The sequence below is a fragment of the Panthera pardus genome, unplaced genomic scaffold, assembly GCF_024362965.1.
Source record: "Panthera pardus isolate Hobbes unplaced genomic scaffold, ASM2436296v1 HiC_scaffold_24, whole genome shotgun sequence".
NCBI classification, from domain to species: Eukaryota; Metazoa; Chordata; class Mammalia; order Carnivora; family Felidae; genus Panthera; species Panthera pardus.
In genome coordinates, this window is record NW_026526810.1 from 47,347,265 (window position 1) to 47,361,176 (window position 13,912).

Here is a 13,912-nt window from a genome sequence, read left to right on the forward strand (position 1 = left end):
AGTATTGAGTATGTCAATCGTTTGTTCCTTTTGGTGTCTGAGTTTTGCTTTGTAGTGTAGATGTACCACGGTGAGTTTAACTGTTCTCCAATCAAGGACATCTGGGTTTTTCCAGTGTTTAGCTATTATAAATAAAGCTGATCAGCATTCACGTATGGGGGGGGGGGATCTAACTTGCATTATCACATTTTAATATTTTGTCAAAATAAATTGTATACATTTTATAATAAATTATGCACTTTATGAAAATTCATTGAGTTACTTTTGTGTACTTTTCTGTATGTTATATTTCAGGTAAATGTTCACTTAAAATAATAAGACATGTATTTTTTCCTTCTGGGGCTTACTTAGGTTGGATTCAGATGCCGAGGACATAGTACTTCCTCAGAAAGAAGACAGAATTTGCAAAAGAGACAAGATAATAAGCAGTTAAACGCCAGTCAATCTCATAGAGGCGACTCAAATTCTGAGTCTTTATATTTTGAGGTATTTTTTTAGGCTCTATTTATAAACTGTCATAGCAAATGTTCCCATTAAGAAATTAATTTTGTTACATTATGATAAGTACTTTTTATGTATTAACACATGATTCTGATATTAGATTATAAATTACTTAGAAGTACTGATTCATTTTTGTCTTGGATATATATATAGTATAATGTTAACTTCGTTAATGTTTATTTTTATAAATTTCGTTATGAGTATTTTGAGGTAACATGTAGAGGTAAAACTTGTTTTTACGTGGGTTAAACCTATGAAACTTTCTCCCTAATTTTTCTTATTATTGTTTAGTCTCTTTGTCAAGTTTTTTAGATTTGGATGGTTTAGTCTAGCTAATTTGTGCTGCTAGGTGGGAGAATCTTGGAGAAGAACAAAGCTATTTTAGTTGCTCTACTACGCAGAAAGTCTGTGCCATATTTTTATTGTTTATTTGTCTATATGGCTGTTATTAGAGGCCTGTTATATGTGTAAAATAAGGTGCTATGAGTGATACATTGAATAAACATAGTAGCCTTAGGGAGGTTGCTGTACAGCAGAGAAACGTAGATGCCTGCATACCTAATGCTTGGGTGTGGTCAGAATTGAAGGGAAGGACAAATCCCTTTGAGTTTGTAGTAGGGTGGAGATAACCGTTGGAACGGATTTTAAAGAATGGGTAGAATTTGGTTGTGTCAACATGGTGAACAGCATCCCCCGTAACTCATTTGAATAAGTCATTTTTTTTATCATAGTTTCTATAAAATGGGTCAATAGATGGAAATTAAACTGGAAAATGTGCTTGAGGCCAGAGGCTCAAGATGAATAATATGTTAGATAAACTTATTAATTGACCTAAAGGACTTGGGAGTTATGTTATTCAGTTATGAAGAACAGTACATGTGACAGATTTATTATTTGCACTTAACCATGTAATTGGTTCCATCCTTATATTTAGTTAAAGGTATTAGGTATAATTTTCACTGTAAAGGAGGAGATTGGTGAAGAAATTACTTTGAATAGGGTTTTAAAAAAATTTCTTAGCTTTTTAACCTTATTGACAGGTGTGTGTAGTATTGCAGGACAGGGAATATATTTACGAAATTCATACTAAGCCATCTGTTGAAAATATTTTCCAAATTATCTGACATGTGATAAAATCCTTTTTGAATTTCTTTCCAATTACCTACCCATTTTAAGAGTAGAATTAATTAGAGGCACCTGGATGGCTCAGTCAGTTAAGTGCCCTACTCTTGATTTGGGATCAGGTCGTGATCTCACAGTTTGTGAGATCGAGTCCGACAGTGCGGAGCCTGCTCGGGATTCTCTCTCTTGGCCTCTGCCCTTCCCCTGCTCACACACGCGTGTGCGCTCTTGTTCTCTCTCTCTCTCTCAAGACACATTAATAAACTTTTTGTTTTTTAAGTAGAACTAATAAAAATGGTATGGTTGATATAGAAATCCAAAGGGTGGACGTGTGCAGATATGCCCCCATTGTTGAATAATGAAATTAGCTGTATTGTAACGAGAGATGAGATTTCCTTTTTAAGACTGACTTTAAATAGTTTACTTTTAGAATTTAAAAAATTACTTGCCCATTTTTTATTACTCTTCAGCATTGTAAAATGTTTTTCTTAAGAGTTTACTGCTTTGAACTGCTTTTACTTAACATGTGGTGGAACTGTTTCAGGATGAAGATGGATTTCGAGAGCTAAATGAGAATGGAAATGCTAAAGACGATACTATTCAACAGAAACTTTCTTCGAAAGTAGTAAGTGGCCCTTTTTAAAAAGAAAAGCAAAATACTTGAACATCTTTTGAACTACGGTTATGTTGAAAAGAAGTATTATAGTTTAGTATAAAGACATGGGGGGCAGCATGGTAGACAAGAAACCGTGTATTTAGTACTTCATATTTATTTTCAGCATTGCCAGAACAAAGGCACTTTCCTATAAAATCCATAGTTCTATTACAGACAAGACAACGCCATTAATTAAATGATCATGCAGCGTACTTGTTGGAAAACTTCACTTACTTGGGAGTTATTTTGTTTTCAGGCCAGGATCCAGACAAGCATCACCAATTGCAGTAAGCTGTTTTATCTCTATTATTTTCCAGTCTGGAATGATCACGTCATCTTACTCTGTTCTTTATGACATTGAATTCTCAAAGAGTCCAGACCAGTTATACTGGAGGACACCCCATATTCTGGATTGTCTTTCCTTAAGGTAGACTTTTGTGGAATCAGTAACAGTGTTTTTGTCTGGTTATCTTAGTTGGATGATTTACCTGAAAACTCACCAATCAATATAGTGCAGACTCCAATTCCCATTACAACTTCCGTTCCTAAACGTGCAAAAAGTCAGAAGAAGAAAGCTTTAGCAGCAGCCCTTGCCACGGCTCAAGAATATTCAGAAATAAGTATGGAGCAAAAAAAACTACAGGTATTTATTCATTTTTGTGAACAAATATAATTGGTAGATTTGGGGACAGAAAGACAAATATAATCATCATAAATTGCCACACTTTCATACTATCACAAAAAATAAATGTTTTCATATTACCTTGCAGGAAGCTTTATCAAAGGCAGCTGGAAAAAAGAATAAAACACCTGTGCAGCTAGATTTGGGGGACATGTTAGCAGCTCTGGAAAAACAACAACAAGCGATGAAAGCACGGCAGATTACTAATACCAGACCTCTGTCATATACAGGTGATGTCATTATTTGAGGAATTTGCTGTTTGCTTTTGGTAATATATTTTGAGTATTGTTAATTTAAATTATACATATCTAAAAAATCCAGAGTCTTCTCACCAGCTCTTCTGTTACCCTCGTCGCCCCATCATTGTACTGCATCGTAGTAGCCTCCTGTTACTTACCTTTCCCTCCTGCTATAACTGCACTCTATCTTGAGAGGAGTGATCTTTTAAAAATATGAACAGGATTATATCACTCCACTACTCAGAACCCTCCAGTGGCTTTTGATCTCACTTGGAGTACTGCTGGAGTCCTGACTAAAGCCACATCTTAGCTGATCCTGTGACCTTTTTGCCCCCATCACCATTCTCTCTGGCGCACACTGCTGTAGCCAGTCAGCCCCCTTGCTGTTCACAGACACACCCAACATGCTCCTAGCTCAGTATCTTTGTGCTTACTATTTCCTTTCCCCGGAATTCTCCTTCCTCATATATCAATGTGTGGTTTGTTCTTTCAGGTCCTTCGGGTCTCTGTACAAATGTCAGTGGGTGTAATTGTGAACCAGCTAATGTTTTTCTTCTTCAGAGATAAAAATAAGAATCACAACTAATTTGGCTTTATAACTTTTAAATTGGATAATGGGAAACATAGGAATTTTGATCAAGGTGTGTGTATGTGTGAGAGAGAGAGAGAATATGAATGATTTGGCTTTCTACTGAAATAGTAATGTATATTTTAGCAAACCTTATCAGATTTAAAATTCAGCAGTTCTTATGTGTTCCCTTATTTCTTTTCATAGCCTTAGTTATAGAGGAAGAGAAGTAAGATAAAGGAAGGGGAAAGGCACCAAAAAAAGCAGATGTTAAGACGCAGAGTTGAATATTCTGTTTCTTCTGTTCCTATGTAAAGGGTCTGTCTTTAGACAAGAAGATAATTAACAGAATATAACTTTAGTTCTATGTGCAGAATGTTTATACCTACAACTAGTTACCTGTCCAGTATAAACCTTAGCTTTGAGTAACTGTTAGTAAAAATAGTATTGAATATGTACTGAGCTTTTGAGTTGCGTGTTGTTGAGTTGGAGAGAGAGGCAATTACATCTCATTGAAAGAGTAAAGGACTATAGCAGTGGAACTGACAGCAGTATTCTGGAGGCAGTACGGCCTCATGGCAACAAGCAGGGGCTTTGGAATTGAGTTGCCTAGGTTTGAAATCTGTTCTTCTGTCTATTTCCTTGGCAAGTTATTTCCTGACATTAAGATGGAGGTAATGATAGTACCTACTTCAGGGTTGTTTTGAAGAGTAAATGAGATGGTACATGTAATGTGGTCAGAAGAGTATCTGGGTTATAATCACTCAATAAATGTTAACTAATTACTGTGGAGAAGAGATTGTTAACCTGTGATGGCTTTATTGTTATAACTTTGATTTATTTAGCAAATGTTAATTTATACAACTGTAAATATTTACATGGAAAGCATGTCAAGGACTGTGGAATTACAGATTAAAAAGTTAATAATCTAGTTGGGGAGAAAGACATACATAAATAACTAATAAAGAGCAGTGCCTTAGGAAGGATACCAGCAAAGTTTTATGAACTTTCAGAAGAGAAGAGTGCTTTATAATAGTCAATGGAGAGGTATGGGGAGGATGTTACAAATCACTTCATATATTATAACATTTGGATTGGGCTTTGAAGGGAGAGTATAATTCTTGTCAGATGGAAATGAGATTAACCTCTAACCTGTCACCAGTGTTTAAATTAGAAAGTATTGATTGCAAAAAAATGGACTTTTCTTGGGAAGTCCAAGAAAAGAGTGAGACTATTGTAGGTATGTCAAAAGATTATGAGGAATTGATAGGGTTTTGTTTGTTTGTTTTTTAACTGATGGGATGTGGAAACAGGTCAAAGAGGACTCCAAACTCTCCTCATTGGAGGATTGTGGTGATTATAATGATATCAAACAGGGATCATGGAAGAAGAATTTTTGTTGGGAAGAACAGACTCCAGCCCTATTGTGTTTGAAATGCTAGTTAGGGATATCCTGATGGTGCCTGTTTAAATTGTAGTTATGTGCAGTTTAGGTTAGAAGTCAGTGAGTTTCAAAGAGAGATGGAAGTGTAGCTCTGGAAATACATAAGGTTGTTAGGGGAAAGAAAAGTTAGGAAAATATATTCAAGGATAAAGTCTTGTGGTGTGCTTAGATTTAAAGGACAGCAAGAAGAATTAGATTTAGTGATTGCAAGCTTGTATGTGATCTTGACCATAGCATTTGTGAGCACATGGGTAGGACAGAGACCAGAAAGCAGACTCTTCAGGACCTCTGGGGAAAATGGCCACATAGAAGGATCCTAAGCTCACCTCGTCACTCAGCTACAATTAGATAGCATCCACATCAGTGTAAATAACTGGTAAAGCAGACTATTGAGAAGTTTAGTAAGGGAGGAAAGGGGAGTGATAGTACTTTAGTGTGAGGGGAAGCCAGTCAGGGGAATGGTTTTGTTGGTTTGTCTGTTTTTTGTTTTTCTTTCTTCTATATACAGAAGATTTAGCTTCTTGTTGGGAGATAGGGAAAAGAGTTGGGGGTCGAGGAAGACCTTGAAAGATGAAAGGGAAATGCGTAGAGCAAGATCCTTGGGAAATTAATCCTGAGATGGGATTTCTTATTTAAAGATTTTTATTTATTATTTATTTTTGAGAAACAGTATGAGCAAGGGAGTGTCAGACAGAGAGGGAAAATCTCAAGCAGGCTCCACGCCGTCAGTGCAGAGCCTGGTGTTCGAGCCTGGCTCGAACTCATGAAACTGTGAGATCATGACCTGAGCTGAAATCAAGAGTCAGAAGCTTGACCAACTGAGCCACCCAGGCGCCCCCTGAGATGGGATTAAGAGGAGAGGTGGTGATACACAGTGAACAGGAATTAGGATGCCTTCTGCCTCCTCTCAGGTGGCATGTACATTTAATTTATATATATATATATATAATTTTGGCTAACATACAGTGTGTAAAGTGTGCTCTTGGTTTTTGGGTAGATTCCTGTGGTTCATCGCTTACATACAACATCCAGTGCTCATCCCAACAAGTGCCCTCCTCAGTGCCCATCACCCATATTCCCCTCTTCCCCACCCCCATCAACTGTCAGATTGTTCTCTAGATTTAACAGTCTCTTATGGTTTGCTTCTCTCCCTCTTTGTTTGTAACTATTTTTTCTCCTTTCCTTCCCCCATGGTCTTCTGTTAGGTTTCTCAAGATCCACATATGAGTGAAAACATATGATATCTGTCTTTCTCTGACAGACTTATTTCACTCAACATAACACCATCCAGTTCCATCCGTGTTGCTGCAAATGGCATGATTTCATTCTTTCTCATTGCCAAGTAGTATTCCATTGTATACATAAACCACATCTTCTTTATCCATTCAACAGTTGATGGACATTTAGGCTCTTTCTATGATTTGGCTATTGTTGAAAATGCTATTGTAAACATTTTTGGAAAACCTCCAAATGCATGGAGGTTAAAGAACATACTACTAAAGAATGAAGGGGTGAACCAGGCAGTTAAAGAAGAAATTAAAAAATATATGGAAACAAATGAAAGTGAAAACACAACAATCCAAACCCTTTGGGATGCAGCAAAGGCAGTCCTGAGAGAAAAATACATTGCAGTCCAGGCCTGTTTCAAGAAACAAGAAAAATCCCAAATACAAAATCTAACAGTGCACTGAAAGAAACTAGAAGCAGAACAACAAAGAAACCCCAAGGCCAGCAGAAGGAGAGAAATAATAATGATCAGAGCAGAAATAAACAATATAGAATCCAAAAACAGAAAAACAAACAAACAAACAAAAAAAACCCAGTAGAACAGATCAATGAAACTTAAGAGCTGTTGTTTTGAAAAAATAAACAAAATTAATAAACCCCTAGCCAGACTTCTCAAAAAGAAAAGAGAGCGGACCCCAATAGATAAAATCATGAATGAAAATGGATTTATCACAGTCCCTCAGAAATACAAGCAATTATTGGAGAATTCTATGAAAAATTAAATGCCAACTGGACAACCTGGAAGAAGTGGACAAATTCCTAGACACACTGTACCAAAACTCAAATGGGAAGAAATAGAAAGTTTGAATAGACCCATAAGCAGTGAAGAAATTGAATCAGCTATCAAAAATCTGCCAACAAATAAGAGTCCTGGACCAGATGGCTTCCCTAGGAATTCTACCAGACATTTAAAGCAGAATTGATACCTGTCCTTCTCAGGCTGTTGCAAAAAATAGAAATGGAAGGAAAACTTCCAGACTCATTCTATGAAGCCAACATTACTTTGATTCCCTAACCAGAGACCCCACAAAAAAGGAGAATTATAGGCCAATATCCCTGATGAACATGGATGCAAAAATTCTCAACAAGGTACTAGCAGATCGAATTCAATAGCATATAAAAAGAATTACTATGATCAAGTGGGATTCAATCCTGGACTGCAGGGCTGGTTCAATATTTGCAAATCAGTCAGTGTGATACATCACATTAATAAAAGAAAGGATAAGAGCCATATTACTGTGTCAATAGATGCAGAAAAAACATTTTGACAAATACAGCATCCTTTCTTAGTAAAAACCCTCAAGAAAGTCAGGATAGAAGGAACATACCTAAACATCATAAAAGCCCTATATTAAAAGCCCACAGCTAATATCATCCTCAATCGGGAAAAACTGAGAGCTTTCCCCCTGAGATCAGCAACACAACAGGGATGTCCACTCTCACCATTGTTGTTTAATGTAGTGTTGGAAGTCCTAGCATCAGCAGTCAGACAACAAAATGAAATAAAAGGCATCAAAATTGGCAAAGAAGAAGTCAAACTTTCACTTTTCGCAGACAACATGATACTCTACATGGAAAACCCGAAAGACTCCACCAAAAGGCTGCTAGAATTGATACATGAATTCAGCAAAGTCGCTGGGTACAAAATCAGTGTACAGAAATCGGTTGCATTTGTATACACCAATAATGAAGCAACAGAGAATTCAAGAAATTGATCCCATTTACAATTGCACCAAGAACCATAAAATACCTAGGGATAAACCTAACCAAAGATGTAAAAGATCTGTATGCTGAAAACTCTAGAAAGCTTATGAAGGGAATTGAAGAAGACACAAAGAAATGGAAAAAATTCCATGCTCATGGATTGGAAGAATAAATATTGTTAAAAAGTCAATACTACCCAAAGCAATCTACACATTCAATGGAATCCCAATCAAAATTGCCCCAGCATTCTTCTCAAAGCTAGAACAAACAATCCTAAAATTTGTATAGAACCACAAAAGACCCCGAATATCCAAAATAATATTGAAAAAGGAAACCAGAGTGGGAAGCATGGCAATCCCAGACTCTACTACAAAGTTGTAATCATCAAGACAGTATGTGTGGTATTGGCACAAAAACAGACATATAGACCAATGGAATAGAATAGAGAACCCAGAATTGGACCCACAAATGTATGGCCAGCTAATCTTTGACAAAGCAGGAAAGAGTATCCAATGGAAAAAAAGACCGTCTCTTTAGCAAATGGTGCTGGGAGAACTGGACAGTGACATGCAGAAGAATGAAACTAGACCACTTTCTTACACCATTCACAAAAATAAACTCAAAATGGATGAAAGACCTAAATGTGAGACAAGACGCCATCAAAACCCTAGAGGAGAAAGCAGGCAACAACCTCTGACCTCAGCCACAGCAATTTCTTGCTTGACACATCTCCAAAGGCAAGGGAATTAAAAGCAAAAATGAATTATTGGGACCTCCTCAGGGTAAAAAGCTTTTACACTGCAAAGGAAACAATCAATAGAACTAAAAGGCAACTGATGGAATGGGATAAGATACTTGCAAATGACCTATCAGATAAAGGGTTAGTATCCAAAAATCTATAAAGAACTTACCATACTCAACACCTGAAAAACAAATAATCCAGTGAAGGAATGGGGAGAAGACATGAATAGACACTTTTCCAAAAAAGACATCCAGATGGCCAACAAACACATGAAAAGATGGTCAACATCATTCATCATCAGAGAAATACAGATCCAAACCACAATGAAATACCACCTCACACCGGTCAGAGTGGCTAAAATTAACAACTCAGGAAACAGCAGATGCTGGTGAGGATGTGGAAAAAAGTGAACCCTCTTGCACTGTTGGTGGGAATGCAAACTGGTGCAGCCGCTGTGTAAAACCTTGTGGAGGTTCCTCAAAAAAATTAAAAATAGAACTATCCTACGACCCAGCAATAGCACTACTAGGAATTTATCCAAAGGATACAGGAGTGCTGATTCATTTAATGTTTTTTTATGTTTATTTTTGAGAGAGAGAGGGAGCACAGGCAGGGGAGGGGCAGAGAGAGAGAGAGAGGGAGACACAGACTCTGAAGCAGGTTCCAGGCTCTAAGCTGTCAGCACAGAGCCTGACATGGGGCTCGAACTCATGGACTGCGAGATCATGACCTGAGCCAAAGTTGGATGCTAAACTGACTGAACAACCCAGGTGCCTGGCATATCCATTTATATTGGACAGCAGCTTCTCAGGGAGTAATAGGAGAGCTTTGCTGCTAGAGCACGAGGATTGAGGATAAGGTCCTCGGACTGCTAAAGGACTGAGTCACCACTACTGGGTGAGGGTATCAATCAGGTGTAAAAGAACTGCTGAATAGTACTGAGAGTGCAGCCAAAGGGGAAGATCACTCTTCACTGGTGGATGGAAGTGAGGAGTGATAGACTATTTCATATAAAAGGGTGATGGTTTTTTAATAATTTTTTTTAATGTTTATTTTTGAGAGAGAGAGAGAGAGAACACCCGCATGGGGGAATGGCAGGGAGAGGGAGACAGAGGATCTGAAGCGGGCTCTGTGCTGACAGCAGAAAGCCTGATGCCAGGCTTGAACTCATGAACCAAGAGATCGTGTCCTGAGCTTAAGTCAGCTTAACAGACTGAGCCACCTAGGTGCCCTGTATAAGGGTGATTCTTATGTAAGATTCCGTAGGAATAAGGAGAGGTGCAAAGTTTTGAAATTGCAGAGGTAGAGTGGTTCTGCCTGGAGACCAGTTGCAAAGAATTGCCATGCTTGAGGCTTGCTGCTGTGGAGTAGAACTAATAATTTATTTGTCCCTGCTTTGGATTGCTAAATTAGTTACCTGCATTGGCTTTGTCATCTTTATCTTATGGAGGTTAAACAGATGCATAAAAGCTGTACCTGAGAGATACTGCATGGCCCCGTATTACTCCTACTATTATGATGTCTATTCTCCCACAAGAAGAGGATGTTCTTGTAGATTTATCATTAGAAATGTTCATTGTATGTGGCGCTGGCTGTAATAGTAAAGCTAATGTTCTTGTTTGTTTTTAGTGGTCACTGCAGCTTCTTTTCACACTAAAGACTCTACTAACAGAAAACCCTTAACCAAAAGTCAGCCATGTTTGACATCCTTTAATTCTTTGGACATTACTTCCTCTAAAGCAAAGAAAGGAAAAGAGAAGGAAATTGCTAAACTAAAACGACCCACAGCACTTAAAAAGGTAAACCGAAACCTGGAGATGTTTATTTTACAAGTTAAATTTAAGGATTTAAAATGTTTTGCAAAAGTAGTTGTGGCATTTTAGCCAACAGATTGTTATGAGATATTTATAGGTGTATATCTTTATGATGAATAGTTAATTGAAAGTTGGGGATATCATCAGCATCATGATTATCTTTCTATATTGAACAAAACCCTGGAGGATGAATTCTTTCTGTAAGGTTAAAAAAAAGCAAAAGAAGTTAAACATGTAGCATCCAAAACATTGGACTGTAGGAATCAGAAGCCCTAGATTCTGGTACTAAATTATATAGTTTTAGGCAAACCTTTCTTACCCTTATCTTCTTCATCGATAAGTTGGGATAATATCTGCTGTATTTAACTCGGTATTTTATTTTTGTGGGTATAATCTCTGCACCCAGCATGGAGCTTGAACTCAACAACCCCAAGATCCAGAGTCGCATGCTATACCAACTAAGCCTGCCAGGTGCCCCTAACTCAGTATTGTTAGGAGCAGAATGAGATAATCCAGGTCCAAATAATTGAAAACTGCAAAATGTAAATTTAATGTTAAACTGTATGACCTGGTTTCCACACTTGTTATTTTATCCATTTTTGTGGAAACTCTAGTTTGTCAATCAGGAGTTAAAGCGTGAAGCAGATGTGGTTTGATAGCTGTAGCATTATACAGCATAATTGCCTTCCTTTATTTTGGATATGGTACCTTTTTCAACTACAGGGCCTAAAATTACATTTTTTTTTTTTTTTTTGCCAGTTTGTTTGTAGCCAACTAAACATGTAGCCAACCAAACTCCTCATGTCCATTTTTAAGTGAACTGTATCTGTGTAATAGTGAACATTTTAATCATTCTATACATTCTTAAAGAGTGATCAGTAATTAAAGATTGGTAATGACTTTTAGGTTATTTTGAAAGAAAGAGAGGAAAAGAAGGGCCGTTTAACTGTGGACCACAACCTTTTGGGATCTGAGGAACCAATAGAAATGCACTTAGATTTTATTGATGATTTGCCACAGGAGATTGTTTCCCAGGAAGGTAAGATTGTCCCTTTCTCCCTTCTCGTGGAATGGTTCAGAGTATTTTAATTAATAGGCCATCACTAGTTATTATCCTAATTGGAGGATATGCTCCATATTTTATGTAAATTTCTTTATTTTTGAGAGTGGTTTGTTTTGAAGATGCCTCTATAGGGAGATATTTAACAGGGGGAAGGGGCAGGTGTTATATAGCAGAACTGTGGCATTTTTGAGGCTTGAGTCCTGAATTTGTTGTATACACTAATAATTATGATCTCACCAATGTATCTTACGTAATTCATAGTTCTTTCATTTTGTCTTCTTTTGTATCTAGAACACTATTGGCTATTTTCTTCACAGGACTATTTTTCATTGAATTGTTTTTGTTGATTTTCTTTCTTGCTTTTATGAATTAATACATATACCACAATGAGTGAAGAATTACAGAGCCTTTTGTAGTACAGAATTCAGTTGATCAATAAGATATAGTCCCATACAGTAGCCAGCACATATCATTTTGAATGGGACCTCAGCAAAACTGCACATTCTTTCTGATATTTTTACTGCTGTGGAAGAAAGATTTAAAGAGATCCCTGGCTAGGTCCCCTTTTCTGCTGGTATATGTGTATTCCTTTCTGCAACACATTCAAGTCTGATTTGCACATATTAACTGGTAGTGTTCCATTGTGTAGAAAAATGAGTGCTTCTGAAGATTGTTCAGCTAGGACATATTTGGCTAGCATTCCCCTTTTCTCTTAATTAAATATCCTTGCCTTTGTATTTAGGTTTATCCATTCATTCAAAAATGGATGAATTCAACATTCATTCAAGTGTTTATTGAACACTTACCATGTGTACTTCAGTAACTGGGTTGGGGGTAGAAGGTCAGGAAATGTAATAAAGAATGGATTGTCCTACTCCAAAAGCTTATCATTGGTAGGGAGGTAAGATACATGTGTGACTTTGCTAATTAGTGGACTGGAGTACAAAAAATAACTCATTTCTTGAATTTAGCTGTTTAAGAAAGAAGCAGTAAATGAAGGGGGCAGTGAAATCAAGAGGTGGTATATATAAAGAATGAGGCTGCCTAAGAACAGAAGCAAAGACCAAATAAGAGAGAAACTGGGGTGGTGTCTGAAGAAATGAGGAGTGGTGTGGAGAGGATGTGTGAGGTAGAATTCATCACTGCCAGCAGCAATGGGAGTTTGTAGACAGTTAAAAAATGTATTTCTAAGAAATAGGTGAAAAAATTGAGACGAAGGAGATGGGTAATATGATCTGGAAAGAGGTTCAAAAGTTATTACCTTTGTTCTTCAATTTAAATCCTCTAAGAATACATGTTTTAGATCATTTGGCTTTCTCTCCTCTCTTCTGTAGAGACTTACAGGCTCGGCTGCACTTGATTTTTAAGAGTATGTTTTAAGAGATAATAGGAAGACTTCATTTTTGTAGTATATGAGAAATGTTTGTGATATAAACAATGCCCAACTCATTAGCTTCTTTGGAATTTGGAAGTTATACAAAAGACAGCTGCCATTCTAAGCATTGATCAGTAGATAGCTTTTCAGCATTTAATGTTTCTAAATTCTTTCCCTTCACCCCACATCTCCACAGATACTGGACTGAGCATGCCCAGTGATACTTCGCTCTCTCCAGCAAGTCAGAATTCTCCATACTGTATGACACCTGTGTCACAAGGCTCTCCGGCTAGTTCTGGGATAGGCAGTCCGATGGCATCTTCTACAATAACCAAAATCCACAGCAAAAGATTTAGAGAGTAAGTTTTAGCCTCATTATTGAGGTTGAATAGTTTAAGTATCTTGATTGTAGTTCTGAATACAGTATTGTCATTACTTGATGGGTGAAGCATGCAGCACTTCAAAGATATTTAAGTTCTTCCTTCAAATTATGTTTAGCAGCTAGTTTTATTGTATTTAAAGCATTTGATTTCTATCAGCTATCAGTGTTCATATGAAAGTGATTTCATAGTAAATATTCTTTTTATATCAAATAGTGTTTATAAATAAACCTGGAAATTTGACTTCTTATATCTTACATATACAGTGCCTTAATAGGAAGTTTTTCCTCCTCAAATGCTTTTGCTTTTTTGTTTATATTATTGGCCTTTCAGAAA

The 13,912-nt window shown here is 37.0% G+C and overlaps 1 protein-coding gene across 2 annotated transcripts in view; it reads left to right on the forward strand.

Annotated features, from left to right (window-relative positions):
* Positions 1-13,912, forward strand: part of SECISBP2L (SECIS binding protein 2 like) — a 65,418-nt gene that overhangs the window by 24,631 nt on the left and 26,875 nt on the right. Inside the window, exons 8-14 of one of the 2 annotated variants that reach the window (XM_019442167.2) lie at positions 352-486; positions 2,168-2,248; positions 2,754-2,921; positions 3,049-3,190; positions 10,574-10,743; positions 11,665-11,797; positions 13,393-13,555. In XM_019442167.2, the coding sequence (XP_019297712.1) occupies positions 352-486; positions 2,168-2,248; positions 2,754-2,921; positions 3,049-3,190; positions 10,574-10,743; positions 11,665-11,797; positions 13,393-13,555 (992 nt within the window). The remainder of the gene's footprint in view (positions 1-351; positions 487-2,167; positions 2,249-2,753; positions 2,922-3,048; positions 3,191-10,573; positions 10,744-11,664; positions 11,798-13,392; positions 13,556-13,912) is intronic. The other variant, XM_019442168.2, reaches the window with a different exon arrangement.